The sequence below is a fragment of the Metopolophium dirhodum genome, chromosome 3 (genome assembly GCF_019925205.1).
Source record: "Metopolophium dirhodum isolate CAU chromosome 3, ASM1992520v1, whole genome shotgun sequence".
NCBI classification, from domain to species: Eukaryota; Metazoa; Arthropoda; class Insecta; order Hemiptera; family Aphididae; genus Metopolophium; species Metopolophium dirhodum.
The window spans coordinates 36,588,392-36,605,866 of NC_083562.1; the positions used below are offsets into that span (position 1 = coordinate 36,588,392).

The 17,475-nt window shown below is 28.4% G+C and overlaps 1 protein-coding gene across 2 annotated transcripts in view; it reads left to right on the top strand.

Moving 5' to 3' along the window:
• Positions 1-8,447: 8,447 nt before the first annotated feature.
• The window catches only part of LOC132941687 (protocadherin Fat 4), a 48,091-nt gene continuing 39,063 nt past the window's right edge, over positions 8,448-17,475 (top strand). The window contains exons 1-2 of one of the 2 annotated variants that reach the window (XM_061009836.1): positions 8,448-8,769; positions 16,700-16,812. In XM_061009836.1, the coding sequence (XP_060865819.1) occupies positions 16,734-16,812 (79 nt within the window). In that variant the 5' untranslated portion in view covers positions 8,448-8,769; positions 16,700-16,733. Of the gene's footprint in view, positions 8,770-16,695; positions 16,813-17,475 lie in introns of both variants that reach the window. The other variant, XM_061009835.1, reaches the window with a different exon arrangement.

Sequence of the window (17,475 nt, forward strand, 5' to 3'; positions counted from 1 at the left end):
GTAGTCGAAATAATGCTTCGATTTTCGACTTCAGTATCTTGTTCGATGGGAAAGTGAATATCGTTGGTGCATTGGGGAGGTCAAAATTTTAATTTCCCAGTAGTTTTCAAAAGCGATGTGAAAAACAAAAGAAAAATTAAGGAAAAACGGGAATTTTTACGCAAAATCGATTTTTAACAAAATCGATTTTGGTTATTGGTGTAACTCTAAAACAAATGACCGTAGATGCATGAAATTTTCACTGGTTGTTTATATTTGCATTTTCTATACACAATACAATTTTGAAAATAATTTGACTTTTTTTGAACTGTTTACGGACATTGTCAGTTTTCAGTTTTTTTAAATTTTTTTTCTATAAATATCAATAAAATTTTATTTGTTGGGTAAAAAAGCTTGAAAATTTAATAGAAGGCTCCTAGGTTATTGTTTCAAAGGCAGATGAAAAAAATTAAAAATCCTTAGTCACAGTTTTTTTTTATACACGTTTAAAGTTCAAATCTTGAAAAAATACGGAAAAATCACGAAAATTTGCAAATTATTTTGAGTTAGAAATTCATAAAAAATTTTCTTTTTAAATCTAAGATTTTAAAATCTAATACAAGATTCCTCATAAGTTTGTCTAACTTTATCAAAAAAAAAATTTCTACAAGAAAGTCAAATTAAATTTTTATGAGCGTTTTAAATTCATATTTTTACAACATTAGATATTCACTCGATTTCTCATGTACCGATTTCCTTATTTTCTTGTAATTCAAAAACGAATAACTGTTGATACATGAAAATTTCACTGAATGTTTATATTAGCATTTCCTATACACCATACAATTTTGAAAATATTTTGACACTTTTTGAGCTGTTTACGGGCATTTTCAGTTTTCAATTTTTTTAGTTTTTTTTTCTATAAATATCAATAAAGTTTTATCTGTTGGGCCAAAAAGTGTAAAAATTTAATACAAGACTCCTGATATATTTTTACAATAGCAGTTGAAAAATATTGAAAATACATAGGCACAGTTTTTTTTTATAAGCATTTAAAGATCAAATTTGGACAGAATTTATCAAAATCTCGAAAATTATCAACCATTGTAATTAATAAATTATAAAATGTTCAGTTTTTATAGCTAAGGATTGAAAATTTAAAACAAGATTCCATGTAAATAGATAATTCGGTTACCAAAAAATCTAAAAAATACACAAGCACAGTTTATTTGTATAGTCATTTTAAGTTCAAATTTGGACGAAATTACATAAAAACCTAGAATAACTATTTTAGTTATTTTGTTGTGATTGTATAATATTATTCGTGGGCACTTGAAACTTCTAATTTGTAATATTTTCATCGATATATTATGATGATAGTATCACGGTTTGTTGTTGATGTATAACGCGTTATATGTACCTAATGGATATTGTGATATGATTAATTTGGAATTTATTATAGGTCAATTTTTTTTTTAATACCATAGATAAGTGTATAATATGTCTTATACCTAGACTGACATATCATCTCCACTCAGAATCGTTTTTCTTATACAATGATATATCATTGAATTCAAATTTAATACCATACATTATACAGTGACCCACTTGTAACCTACAGTACAGCAGAGCGACATCCACTTGCCCACCTTTTTTTTATTTTATACTACAGATTTTGGCCATTTTAATTACATATAAATGTACTTAATTTTGGTTTTTAATTACATATAAATCCTAGCACTAGTTATAACTTATGTGTCTAAAATACAAAATACCTAACTTTTGTTTATATTATGCATTAAATTGAATTTGCTCCCGTCTCTGTTTTCTTTTAAATATATTACCTACCTATTTTAACTTTTATACAATAAGATATTGAATCATAAAAATATATTAGGTAATTATGTATCAACAATAAAATTATTAGGTATTTACTTTTATTTTAAAAGAATTCCAATTATTTCAATAAAAAAATATTCAAATTTACTAAGTTGGAGCTGGTTAACTTTTTTTCTCATGAGGATCATGGTTCATGGTTATATTAATAATGTATCCACATTAATTAATTTTATTATATTCACTCAATTTTCACAATTGACTTTAAACCGTTAAAATAAGTAAGAAATAAGAAATTATCTTGAAATTTTCAATAACTACAGGTTAGTGCATACAAAGTACAAACTGGTATCACATGAATTTTTTTTTAAATTAATATCATTAAATTAAATTTTTAGTTTAGATTATTGTTGAAAATATTACATTTAATACTTAACATTTAGAATATAATGTATTATTATATAATATTTTCTAATTAATGTAATGCATATATTGATATGTAATATAAGTACAATTATTAATTAGTTCAGGGGTGATACAGGGTTATATAATATTAACCTAACCTATGAATTCACCTTTTGGAGAGCAGTGAAAATTTTTTTAGGGTGGTTGGTGTAAAAATATTAAATGTGAGTCAAGAAAAAAAAAGGTGGATAAGTGGATGTCGCTCTGCTGTACGGTAGGTTACAAGTGGGTCGCTGTAATGGATGGTGTTAAATTTGAATTCAATGATATAATATCATTGTATAAGAAAAACGATTCTGAGCGAAAACGGTCAGTCAGCCTATGATTTTACCAAGTATATTTGATGATATTATTGTGAATAAAGTAATTTAAATATAACCTATTTACGTGGAGCCTTGTTTTAAATTTTCAATCCTTAGCCATAAAAGTTAAAAATTTATAAATTTTTAACTACAAAATAATTAATAAATTATAAATTTGATAAATGTTGTCAAAATTTGAACTTTAAATGCTTATAAAAAAAAATTGTGCCTATGTATTTTTAATATTTTTCAACTGCTATTAGAACGATATATCAGGAGCCTTATATTAAATTTTCACGCTTTTTTACCCAACAAATAAAAATTTATTGATATTTATAGAAAAAAAACTAAAAAAATTGAAAACTGACAATGTCCGTAAACAGCTCAAAAAGAGTCAAAATATTTTCAACATTTTATGGTGTATAGAAAATGCTAATATAAACATTCAGTGAAATTTTCAAGTATCTACAGTCATTCGTTTTTTAATTACAATAAAATAAGAAAATTGTTACATGAGAAATCGAGTAAATATCAAATGTTGTAAAAATATAAATTTCAGACGCTCATAAAAATTTAATTTAAGTTTCTTCTAGACATTTTTTTTTTGATAAAGGTAGACAAACTTATGAGTAATCTTATATTACATTTTCAAATCTTAGATTTGAAAAGAAAAATTTTTATGAATTCTCATCAAAATAATTTGCTATTTTTCGTGATTTTTCCGTATTTTGTCAAAATTTGAACTTTAAATGCTTATAATTAAAAACTGTGACTAAGGATTTTTAATTTTTTTCATCTGCCTTTGAAACAATAACCTAGGAGCCTTCTATTAAATTTTCAAGCTTTTTTACTCAACAGATAAAATTTTATTGATATTTATAGAAAAAAAAACTAAGAAAATTGAAAACTGACAATGGCCGTAAACAGCTCAAAAAGAGTCAAAATATTTTGTAAATTTTATGGTGTATAGAAAATGCAAATATAAACAACCAGTGAAAATTTCATGCATCTACGGTCATTTGTTTTAGAGTTACACCAATAACCAAAATCGATTTTGTTAAAAATCGATTTTGCGTAAAAATTCCCGTTTTTTCCTTAATTTTTCTTTTGTTTTTCACATCGCTTTTGAAAACTACTGGGAAATTAAAATTTTGACCTCCCCAATGCACCAACGATATTCACTTTCCCATCGAACAAGATACTGAAGTCGAAAATCGAAGCATTATTTCGACTACTTATCGTGTACACAGACACAAAAATAAAAAAAAAAAAATAAAAAATTAAAAAAAAAACACACATCATTGTAAAATCAATACATTCATCGTTTCACTCAGAATCTAAAAGTTCAAGCCGTCACTGCGCGCAATCGTACGCTTTTGAACATTCGAAATCATGTTTTTTTGTTATTCCGGCACTGCGCGCAATCGTTTGCCCAAAAAAGGTAAGACCCACGCAATCGTACTCCACCGTGTAATATAATTATTCGCAACAATAGCAGCACAATCTCGTGCAGTCTTCCGCCGACTTTACCTGTACCGTGTAGTCATCCCTGGATCCCAGTCCGAATCGCCGTCACTTCCGGCTGCCACTTTCAGAACTTACTATGTTGACATCCGACATCTCGGAACGCGCAAACGTCATGGGCCCGCAGCTGTGTCCCTGGGCGTTTTCTAAACGAATCGGCGACAAGAATATTACTATGTGCGGCTGAATCTCCCCGTTCTGCAGGAGACTTTAATAATATTATTCTTCAATGAGACCACCACCAGACCACCACGGTGATGTATTTAAAAAGCCTATCCATAACGCCGTGTGATCATAATTTGTATTATTGAAAATAATAATATTGTGATAAAAAATATAAACCCTTACATAGATTGCCTATCCTCGATGCCGTATTGCCGTATAATCTGTATAATAATAATAATATAACCGTATGATATAATATTCTTTTCGCATAATATTATTATTGTTATGATAATATAATTTTATCACAAACTATATATTGATGAAACATTAAATTTAATATATAAGTATAATATTCAGGTATTTAGGTGGATTGCCACATTTGTTTAGCCACAATTTTTTTTCCTACATTTTCAATCCCACCCATTTAGTGTCACTTATTTTTCTGTGACTCCGAAATATTATGTTCATCCACTGTTCTCTATCTATTATTATAGTGATACGGTAATATATCATTAATAAACGTTTTTGTAAATATTAAATATTATTTATATCTGCTGTTTGGTGCTTATCAGAATGTACATAGTTCTTACCAAACCAGAATTAATATTATTTTAATTCCAGTTTTTGATTATATTTTATAATTTCAGTTCTTTTAGAGGGTACCTATCGGTGTCGTACCAGATAAATTATTTCCTGATTTTCACTGAACCCTTATAGAATAGTAGTAAAATATTGAGAAAAATCTATAAATAGCAATATAATATAATAATATAGGCCTAATAATTACGATTTATTATTGTTAAAAAGTAGTTTATTTCTTAGATGTGATTATATGAATAAGCCCAAAATAGTTTATCAGTGCTTTAATATTATACATCGAATCTTGGTTTTTGAGATAGTAATGTGAATATTATCGACATCCTTAAATAATTTACAGCTTGTTACCTATTTACTCGTATATTAACCATGAACTAAATCTAATGAGGCTGAAGTTGGTGAAAAAGTGTCTTTTAGCCAGGCAAAATTGAAGGAATATTTGGTTTTATGGATTATACGGTTATTGATTGATTAACAAGTTTAATAGGTTTGAATAGAGGCGATTTTTAATATTCCGAATATTGTTAGTGCATTTTTGTGTCATGGATCATGATGAATAATATAAAAAAAAAATTCTTATTTTTATTCATCGATATTATAGGTACAGCTGAAAAAGCGTGTAAGCGTGTAACGCTATGCTGTTTATTAGGTGTTTAGAGAGTCACTGTAATGGGTGTGTTAAATCCATTGATATAAAGACAGTGTATACGAAAAATGATTCTGAGCGAAGACGCGGTTTGTCAGCCTACAATATTACTAAGTATACCTATTCTATGACATAATTTTGATTAAATAGTAATATGATTATTTATTTTACTATTAGGCACTAATAGGTATACATAGTACAGTGGGTTAAATTTATTGTTGCCGAAAAACAGGAAATATTATGAGAACTCTTGTAGGTATTAAATTTTCAAATTTGTAAATGTTCGTGATTTTAATGAATTTTGTCAAACTTTAGACGCTTATAAAAAATTATTTTGGATTTACGCTGAATTTTTTTTAAATCTCCACTAACAAAAACTTATAAGAAGCCTTGCATAAAATTTTCAAATTTTTTGAATAACTGAAAAATGTTATATCAACAATAATTTAAAAAAGTCGACATTTTCTTATGCCTATGAATAATTCAAAAATAGTCAAAATATTTTGAAAATTGTCCGGTGTATAGAAAATGCCATATAAACATTCAGTGAAAATGTCGTCTGTCTACGGTTATATCTTACATCAAAATACAAAATTGAATTTTTCAAAAATTAGTTTTGTGTAAAAATTTCAGTTTTTCTTATTTGTTTATTTGTTTTTCCTGACGCTTTTTAAAAGTACTGAGTATTTTTTCCTTTGTAACAACGATAGGTTCACTGTCCCACCAGTAAAGGTACTGAATCAGAAAATCAAAGCATTTTCACAGCCCCAAAAAGTGACGACAGAAAAAAAACACACATAATTGTAAAATCAATACATTCATCGCTCCCACTCAAAATCGAAAATATTTATTCAAAACCGCCTCGCTATAATAACCTAAAAAAACTTGTTGATCAATTAAAATCAGTTTTGTCTGGCTTTTTGGTCTAACAGCCAATTTTTTTTCATCGACTGAAACACCCTTAAATTATTAAGGATTAACTGCGGACAAGAAATTAATATAATTATTACAATAATTAAATTCCATCCCGTTTTCATATAATATTTAAATACCTAGTGTTTTTTAATTATTGTTGCTGAATGCCGATTTGTACCTCTAATCAACGACGAAAACTGTTCGTCTAAAATTATAATTATAATAATAATAATAATAACAACAACAAAAACAACAACAAATAACAGGACGTAGGATTTATTATTTTAATGGGACAGGTGCACGATGGGGTCTGGTTCCCGGAGGGTGTTACACTTCTACTATTTATGCGCAACCCGACGGAGTGACTAATAAATATTGTAATAGTCGTCGCGCGTCGGTGGTTATAACATGATGGCCACATATATAGGTAGCTTAGGTGCTCTCTCCCTCTTATTATGTATACTTGTTTTTTCGTTTAAGTCATAGGTAGAAGTTTTGGTTAACCTTAAACCCGTCAATACAAAAATTATTTTTTATTTCCGTGGATAAGACCGTTTATTTTTAAACGGAATATAATTAAAATCATCGTTGAAATCTCCCGTTCAAATAATATTATTTTGGTACGCTTTGTAATAAATGAGTATACCTATAGTACGTCTATCAAATTTGATTAATTCTACTAGAATCAGTGACCCGTGTACAATAGTATATTAGATTTATTATGACTTATTATAATACTATAACTATATCATTATACCAGAAAGGTCCATACAGATTACAGGGTGATTCGCCAAGTATTTAGCACGCAACCCCACTCCTTCCCATTATCCTTTAATACCTAAACAATATGTATTAAAATTATGTGGTTTGGAATTTTTAAGTGTTGCCTGCTTAAAGCGTTCACATCATAGTTTTTGTGGTACTTGAATTTTAAGAAGATTTAAGGATTGTCCTGTAGCAAAACAAACTTATTTATTCAAATGTTAAGACTCAGCTTTTTACTGTAATAATTGTTTTGATAAAGTTGATACATTTAAATTAAAATTCGAACGAGTGATTAAACTGTATGTAGGTACCTACTAAAATTATAATAATAATAAATGGGTTTACATAAAATATAAAATATAATATGTAGTGGTATACCCTGTGTTATATTTAGTCTGTTATCTACTTATTATACTCGGACAGTTTTTACAAATATTCAATTCTAATATAGTAATATGTATATTTTATATTTCCAAATCATCATGCCCCCATATTATCTTTCAGGCCTATTATCGTGGACTGCTTCTTTAGAACACTAGGTTTAATATCTGAAATACTATTGGTAGTCGTTTGAATTTCGATTTAGATATATATTTTCAAAATATTTCTGATTACCAATTTACAGTAAAAAATGGAGGTTTTATTTGAAATATAAAGTTTATATCGAAACAGGACAATCCTTAAATTATAAAAAAAAGTATTTCAAAATTTATGGTTAAGAAACTCCAACAAATCAGAATTTGAATTATTCCATTATTTAAACGATAATAATATAATATGTGAGGTGAGCATGCTTGATGAATCATCCCGTTCACCCCTTGTCTAACCCAATAGTATTGATCCTATATAATATAATACCATTAATATCTTAATTCGTAAAGTGATTTGTACTAAAAATCGTGTGGATAAAATACCTATTAGTTATTTATACCCATATTATTATAAAGTATAATATACGCGTATACAATGGGGAATCGCGTTAATACTTATTATGTTTTATTTATTTAATCGAGTAAAAACTTATCGGGTAATTTGTGTTAAAGCAAACGATAATCGTTTTAAAAATAATAATACAATATAATATATTACAATAATTCGGAAACTTAGTGCGGATAGTGCAGCCGGGTGACTAACGATTTCGTCGTGGAAATTCTCCATTCGAACACGGCAGTATAGGTAGTTCTTCGGCTCAGTGCCCCTCCGACAGGTGTATAAAACCAGCACAAGAGGAGGAACAGACAGTCACGCACAATGCATTTCGCTCTCCATACGGGCCTAGTAACCAACGTGCAGTTGTGTAGTTCAGCGGTATAGTGCACTCATTGGTTTTCCATTCGTGTTGTTGCGATACCGTGTTTCCTTACGAGGTGGATATTCGTGCGTTTTGTGATAATATTATTAAGTTTTCCGTTGAATTTTTTCAAATAATTACTATTATCAAAAAAATTTACTCGACGACGGATAAATTACGATTTTTTTCAAAAAACGGTTTCGTTCGATCTACGCGTATATGATGTGAATTAATGTGTTTGATGTGTGGAATACGCGTACAACAAACCATACGGTTTTAACCTTGTGAGTACCATTTAATTCAATAATACGTTTGAGGACCTGCACAGTTTAGTTTGCATTAATGATAAATTTTATTCCGTCTCAAATAACATTAAAATTACCTACTGTAATGACGATTTGAACAAAAAATAATCGCATAATTATTGAGATACTATTATTGATGCAGGTATTATTATAGTTAAGTATCAGTAGTTAGTAATTATGATTAATACAATTACTAAACAATAATTATTATATTAAAGTATAAAATTACACATTCTAAATGGCAATCGTTTACACCTAATATTAATACATAACATTATACAAACAAATGTTTCTGTCGTTCTGTTACACACCTTCTTTCTCTAAAATAATAAAACCCCCTTAAAAAATAATAAATTACATTTTTTTTACTCCAACTCGACTAAAAACCAAATCTTTCGTTTTCGAACATAGTACCCACCTAATCTAACCTACCTATGCATGGCCCGAGACCATGCTTGTTAATTTGTATTTCTAAGAAATTATCAACAGCTCCCTATAAATTTCAAACACGGATCACAGCATCACTGCAGCAGCAGATAGGTAGATTGAGTGTTGAGAAAATAAATAATATCCCATTACGCATCGTTTTATTAATTATGCCAAACTGCACCCATTTTTATCAAATTAACAGTCACGATTTGAACTATTATACTTAAACGAGTTAAATGTATAAATTTATTTAAATTGAACAATTTTGTATGGAATTACTCTATGGTTATTTGTGAATTGTGATACATTGCGGAGCGGTGCGGTGTTTTCATTAAAACGCAAAATATATTAATGCAATGTGCTTTATCGGGCGTAACCTCTCCGAAAATTACAGTGTTTAGAACTATAAAATATTCGTGAAAACAGTTAAAACTTGTTTTTGTTACTAAATAGATACTGTTCTATAACTAATATAATATCATGGTTATTAAGTTAACGAAAGTTCAATAAACCGATGATAACAAAGGTGGGTCGAACTGTTCAAAGTTCTAAAAATCTAACAGAATTTTAGATGCTCGATTCTCGTTTGAAAGCCGAACCAAGCTTTAAAAATACCAAACAGAACGGAACTCAAACAAAAAAATTGAACTTCTAATTAGGTAGTTCGAACTCCGAAAAATGCCAACACGTCAAATGGTTTTAACCAAAAATGTAAACAGTGTTTATCGTTAAATATTAAATAATTAATTTGTATTTTACCCATATATAGGGTATCGATTATTTATAGCCTTACATAACTATTTTGGCTCTGTGTCTCTGTACTATTAATATAATCAAAGTTCGTAACTCTCTGAAACATATTAAAAGTTAATATTATTAATTACTGTTATTCAATATTCATAAATCGTTATAATTTATGAAATTGGTCCTTAGTCCTACTTCTTACTAGATAGTCATTAGTTATTATGGTATGACATAATACTATAAAGTTTGATTTGACATTTAATTCAAAAGTTTAGTTTGGGTTCAGTTCAATAATGAAATATAATAAATATATGGTACAGGTGTGGTTTGATGTTGAACAAAATGTTCGGTTTATGTACGTTTAAAAAGTTAAGTTTGCGTTCAACATCACACTGAATTGTTCGGTTCGACACACGATTAAAAATTCGGTTCAAGTTCGGTTCGAGACCATACTTTTGAGCTCGACCCACCTCTAAATAATAACCATCCAAAGTTCTATATAGGTACATATCTTATAAATATGTGTAAAATTTCAACATTTTTCGAATTGTAGAGATATACCTATACCAAGTTATAGGTATAATAGGTACCTATTCCGTTTTAACAACATTTTAAAGTGCTAAGAAATTCAACATTTATTCATTTTCTATGCGCAATAGAATTGTCGAGAATGTTTTTTATTGTTGAATTAAATTTCTGTCAAGTGAACCATATCGTGAATTTCAGATTTTTAGTGAATAACATATGTATTGTTTGATTATTTTTCAGTTACAATTTTCAATTTTATAGTCTTAACGGTTTTAAATTTTAAGAAAACTTTCTAGTTCAACGTCCAACATATTTTAAATAAAACATATTTCTTATGTATAGGTATCTACTGTATAATACCTTATTCAAACTTTAAAAAAACAATCACTTAATTCACTTAAATCACAATATTTATTTAGTATTGTAAAACGATTTAAACACATCATGATAATAGTCGAAATTAACTCCGATCAAAATTGTTTTTCTAATGCGATTATTTCTTTTACATTATGAACAACGCTAATACAATACTCAATAAATCAACTATTGAAGTGAGTGAAGCGAGACGAGTTACCATCGTCGTATTCAGTCTCACTGTCGCAGTAGGTATATCCTGTGCCCGTTAACATACCCTCTTCTGGGGCCCGTCCTCTCACTTTACGAACGAATAACGTCCTGGTTGATTTTTTCGTTAATATTACAAACTCTGTAAGGTACCTCGTACTTTTAACTTGAGTCAAGATATTACATTTTTAATCGTGTTCGTATTGTTGCTGAAATTTAAATTCTGATAAATAAAAATTGTCATTGTAGATTATAGGTACTTTATAATCCATGGTCGTCACTGTTAGGTCTTGACCCTTGAGTTATTATTATTATTATTACCGTTCATACACTACGTATTTTCGAAAATATCCAGGACACGATTATTTACAAATGTTTACACTTAACCTGTTGATTATTAAATATTAGTAATGCTCATTAAACTATATTTTTTCAATTGTATATATCTAATAATGTATATATATAGGGGAATATACACAATACAAAAGGCGAAACTGGTGAAAGGGAATATTTTTCACCTATATAATATAGTGCAGGTATTATTATTAAATTACAGACTCTTGATTACTATTGTCGATGGGCGGACCCATTGTAAGCGTATCATTTTTGCCGCACGGCGTAGGCACACAAACTCACGTCACACACAGTGATAACTTGATTTCTACTCGAGTGTTATGTACCACGCATATAATGATAATAAAAATATTATTATTTAGGTTAATGTACACTTGATGCACTGCTGCAATGTGATATGGCATATACGGTATACCTCTGAGTTTTTAATATATAATATACGTATTAGGTATACAGAGTGATTCATCAACAATGCCCACGGCTCACCACCCTATGTTTCACTTGTTTAAATTATGATTTTTTCAAGAACATGGATTTATAGTGGAGTGTCCTACAAATATATTGTTTTCAAATGAAAACCACTCTTCTTTTACTGTGATTTGTCGGTCAAAAGATTTTTAACAATATTATGTAACCAAGTCAAATTTAAAACTAATAGTTCCCGAGTTTACTGAACTTAATGACTTATCACTCGTGTAATAAGGGTGAAAAACAGTTGTAGTCACTAATACTAGGGGATACTAGACTAGTTTAAAAAGGGGACTATAAAAAGTAAAAAAAGGGCTGTTATTTTTTAAGTTTGTATAAGTTTTTTTGATAAGTTTGTATTGCCATAAGATTCTCCATAAATATATAAAATCTAGTATTTTAAACAATGAAAGTATTTAAAAATGTGTTCTTTAATAGTGTAATTAAAGTACAAAAATCAGATTTTGAATAAATACATTATTAAAGGATAAAAGAGACTTTTTTGGTGAATCACATATAGGTACATTATATTTTACATAGTATTATATTTTGATTTTACAAAATTTGTCACACGGGCATCAAGGATGTACTGCACTTACGAATATTCGATAAAGTCGTGTTGGATTAAATTAATAATACGTTAAGTGATTACAAATAATTTGAAGTGTGCGTATAATCATAAAATATATAATTAACAAAATAAACATAACTATTTATAGTTTGTATAGGTAGCCATCGGGAGTTTTTTTGAAGCTCAAGTGATTTACAACAATTATAACTGTAGATTTGTATGATGATGGTCCATCATAATAATATAATATATAATTTTACGTTTACAACTAAATAATAGATAACTCGAGTTGGGTGGGCCTACGCTTGGAGGCAAGCGTTTAAAATTTGAAAGCATAATACTATTATATTATATTTTTATCATTGAATTCGAAAGACGTTTCTACAGATTTTGCTCGGTTTAACCAACAAATGCCCGTGACTATATTATAAGGTAGTGTTTCTGTTGTCTTACGTGTGTATAATTCAAAAACTGCCATAGAATTTGATAAATTACCGTTTCACAAGTAAAAATAGTATACAATCTGTGCTCAATTTCTAATGTGCACGTAGACCCACGGGCATTTTTGGGAAATAACATTTTTCTTTAAATAAACCATGAATAAAATAATTCACTTTCTACGTATTTTACAACCAAATAACTAAAATTTTAAATCATTGAGTCATCAGGAAAATGTTATAAAATGTTGATAAGATCAATTTTTGTATAATCAAAGGTCAGGAACTTATAAACGAACCTCTGAGGCTTTCTTTGAATTTAGATACCTTTTTTTCGCGAAAAACTATTTACAGTAATAATTTACATGACATAGTTTTGTTTACCATTATGAAACATGGACCTCGTGTAAATCTCGTGATCAGTTGTCGTTGTGTTCAAATCTGTTTTATTCAACTTTTTATTTTTTTTTTGAATAATAATATTTTTTTAATTTTAGGGTAGAAAATCGATAATATTGCTACCATCACAAAAATATTATCAGGGTAGAAACCTCCCTTTACCCATCTGTATCGCGCATGCGTATAGTCCGTATATAGAGCTATACTGCCTGAACCTCTTTATAGGCATTTTAGATGTCCCTAAAAACAGTGATTTACCAAAAAATTGCCTAAATTTTAATTATAAAAATAGCCTACATTCATACTCGCATTGTATTAAAATATATGTATAATATTTATTGCTTGTATTTGATACAATTTTTTGTTTGAAGATCCAGGGAACAATAATATAGTATATTTTTGAATTGCTATTTGTATGAAAAGAGAACAATTTCCCATTTTCACGAGCTTCGGGTAAGACCCATTCTTTCAGGCACGGATCCAGAGCAAAGATCTGGGGTAGGGGGGCAACAATTTTTTACAACACAAATACAATTATAATAAAATATTATACTTAACTAAACATTTTGTCATAATAGTAGGTATAGGCAATCAATGTAATAAATAAATTATTGATTATATAATATATAAAGCAACAAAGTGAAAAGAAGTTTAGATTTTGTTTGTTTGTTATTCAATAGGTAATATTTATAAAAAAATATGTCTGGGGGGCCTGGGCCCCTGGATCCGTCCCTGCATTCTTTGGAGACTGGAGTAGGAGTTTGCTGGATGTTCGTCTGTCATAGATATTTATTGTTTATATACTAACATCCCGTATAATATGCATTTGAATTTTCAGTGATAGTTTTAAATGAATTTACAATTTATTTTCTGGAGGTTCCTATGTAATCCAATATAGGTTTGATGTATTAATTTAAAAACCTTGTTTGGGATATCGCAATCGGACTAAATACATTATGTAATTTTAGGGTTCGTCCTATATTTAAATATATAAAAGTAATTTATTATTAGCCGTTTAGTACATTCAATCAAGTCAATAGGTACGTAAAGACAAAAAATATATTTACCTACCTGTATTATGTTTTCGTAATTGTCCATTACCTAAATGAAACCAGTAAATCCCAATATCCTCTAAATTAATTCTGAATAAGGTATTTTAGCTATTATTGTCTGTTAATGTTATTTGTATTAAATATATTATGTATAAATAAGCAAGCATGGTCTAATTCTTCATGTTTATATACCTAGTATAGGTACAGGAAATGATTTGTTCCACGAGTCATCGTCATGACAATCGATGCATTTAATTGTTCTCGATTCTTGGCAAAGAGTAGAATAAATTGGCCTAATTTCAAATATTGTTAAACGTTTTAAAAAAATATACGTTTTTCATGTCTATTATTAATATATAATAATATGTACATAAGTAGGCGCAAATGGGCCAAATTCTAGGGGGGGGGGGGGTGGCTCAAGTTCCCAATAGTATTGATAACAAATTACACCCCCCCCCTACCAACAAAAGTTACCGACATACAAATACGATTTATTTACATAATTTAGATACATCTATTTACATAATAATATTATAATCTAGGTATGTCTATCTTTTAAGCAAATAGAGGAAAAACTCAGCTGATGACAAACATCAATAATCTTATGTTAGATATAACACTGTCTGGTTATAATATTCTCTCGTCCCATTTTCTACAGAAAACGTAACAAATAACCATTCTTATATTATTCTTATGTTTATAACGCTATCAGAAATACTGTACCTAAATCAAAAACAGAATTTGAACTAATTTAATTTTTCTATTTCAAAGTTGTAGAAAAAAAATAATATTTACTTAGTACTTACTTGATAAGGTCTTCATTTTGGGGGAGACCGGAGTCTTCCCTATTTGTGTTAGTACGAATGTACACAATTTAAAGCCATTCCGTTTAATCCTATTAAAATTTGTTTTTGAATTAAATCTGTGACACGACGCTTATTGTTTTTAAATCAACCAATATAATAATATGCATTTTAAACGGATAATTTTAAGTTCAATATTTGTTCAATAATAATATTTTATACGGCAATTCAATTTTGACATATATATGTCTTTATACTATCTTATTAAGCCGGAAATTTCCGAAAATTATAGGTAATCTTACGTAATCCTAAAAAATACAGATAAAAGAGTGGCACATGGATTATAATATTACTTTACAATCTACAATACTAAACGTGTATAAATAATTATTTTAAAATACGAAAAAATAAAACTTTAATAATAATATATTAAATATGAAATCAAATTATTAATTTCAATGTAAAATATGTAAAAGTTGTTATACTGTCACCACTGCCGGTCATCATTCAATTCACTCAATTCTCTCTGAAGACACCACAGCCAAATTGTATCTAAATTGCTACTTGTGTAATAGTGCCATACTCATCCTCTATCATTATGTTGGTTTTTATTTTGTGAATTCAGTTGTATGTACCGCAAAATAAGAATCACGATGTGTGGTAGGTAGGTACTGTGGTAGTGTGACAGAAATAATTATCATCATAAGATACCACGTTATAAATTATAATAAATGTGCATGAGTACAGTTATAGGTAGACACTATAGGTAGTCTTAAATAATTATGATGTCCGTTATTGTGGTTAACGACGAAAACGTGCTACAGTATTTTTTAACGATAATAATTTTGTCGTAATAATATTATTTAATTTAAGTTTTGGGTGATTATTATACACTATTCTATGCATTTTAATAAATGTCGACCTAATTTGCAGGGTTGGTTAAATGTTATAAAATATAAACATGTGCAAAATGTGTTGCGTGAACATTTAACCGTTAACAATCTGACGTTGACGAGTACACGAGGCGATTTCAAAGTTGAATTGATTTGACTTATGGGTCATTAGTTCATCCTATAGTAAAATAAATAAATAATTTCGAATTTATTAGTAATAACCATGGATAATGTTTTATTTTTAAATCGTTACAATTAAATTAAATTATAGATAAATTAATGATCTCCCGAACACAGCAATGTTTTAAACTTGAAATAAACTATTATATAATATATAGAATATAGATACCTACTGTACTCGCAACTTATAAATTACAATGAACAATAAAGTGCATAATATAGACATATAGTATAACATTTTTTAATTTATATTTTGACAACATTAATTAACTAAAAATACTGTGGAAGATCACAATATAATTTATTATAAAGACATTGCTTTTTAAACATTTATCGATATGCATTTTATTAAAAAAAACATGAAAAAGAGATTGAAGACTAATTTTTATCGACCCGGGCCTTTAGGTGATGGCCGTTCTCAATTACCATAATAATATATTGTTGCAGAATTTTTCTTTTTACAAAATCTATATTTTTTCCCAGGTAGATACAGGAATGTTACTACTGCAACACCGTATAGAATGCTTACAAGGACCAAAGGATGCCTACAACTAGTTGGAGTATTAATTTCGATATGGCTGGGGCATGTTGGAAGCCAAGGTAAGCGTGTTTACACTAAAAATTAAACTTTTGTTTCGAGTGTGTCAATTGATAATTACAAGCGTTTTAAAATTATGTGCGTTTGAAATAATAATATATTATAATACTATATAGGTAACTAGGTAAGTACATTCACACACTTTCGCAGTGAACGAAATTTGTAAAGTAATAATTTTAATGTTTATAAGCTGATGACCTAAGTGCATTATATATATAGCGTATAATATATAACACTATAAGTGCTATATATTATATTATATTAAATGATCGGTATAATAGTGGTATACCATCAACTAGGTACTTATACCCATTCGTAACAGAATTATACGGTCAAAAAGCTAAAAAAAAGTCTGTGTCTAATTGTTATTGTTATAAATATAGGTATATGTAGTACTGCTGGTGTAATTACAAATTACTTAATTAAATGTTCATAATGTAATACGGACATGGTATAGGGAAAAAAATATACAAAATTACACCTATTGAAAATAAATATTTGTCAAAGTGTCCAAAGTGACATGATGTGTACCTATACTAAAAAGCAAAAATAAAAACGATAGTGAAGCTGTGAAAAAATGAAGTGGAACCAAATTATGATAATTGCTTATAATATTGCTTAAATAATAGATGTGTTGGATCATCAGTGTTGACGATACCAACCTA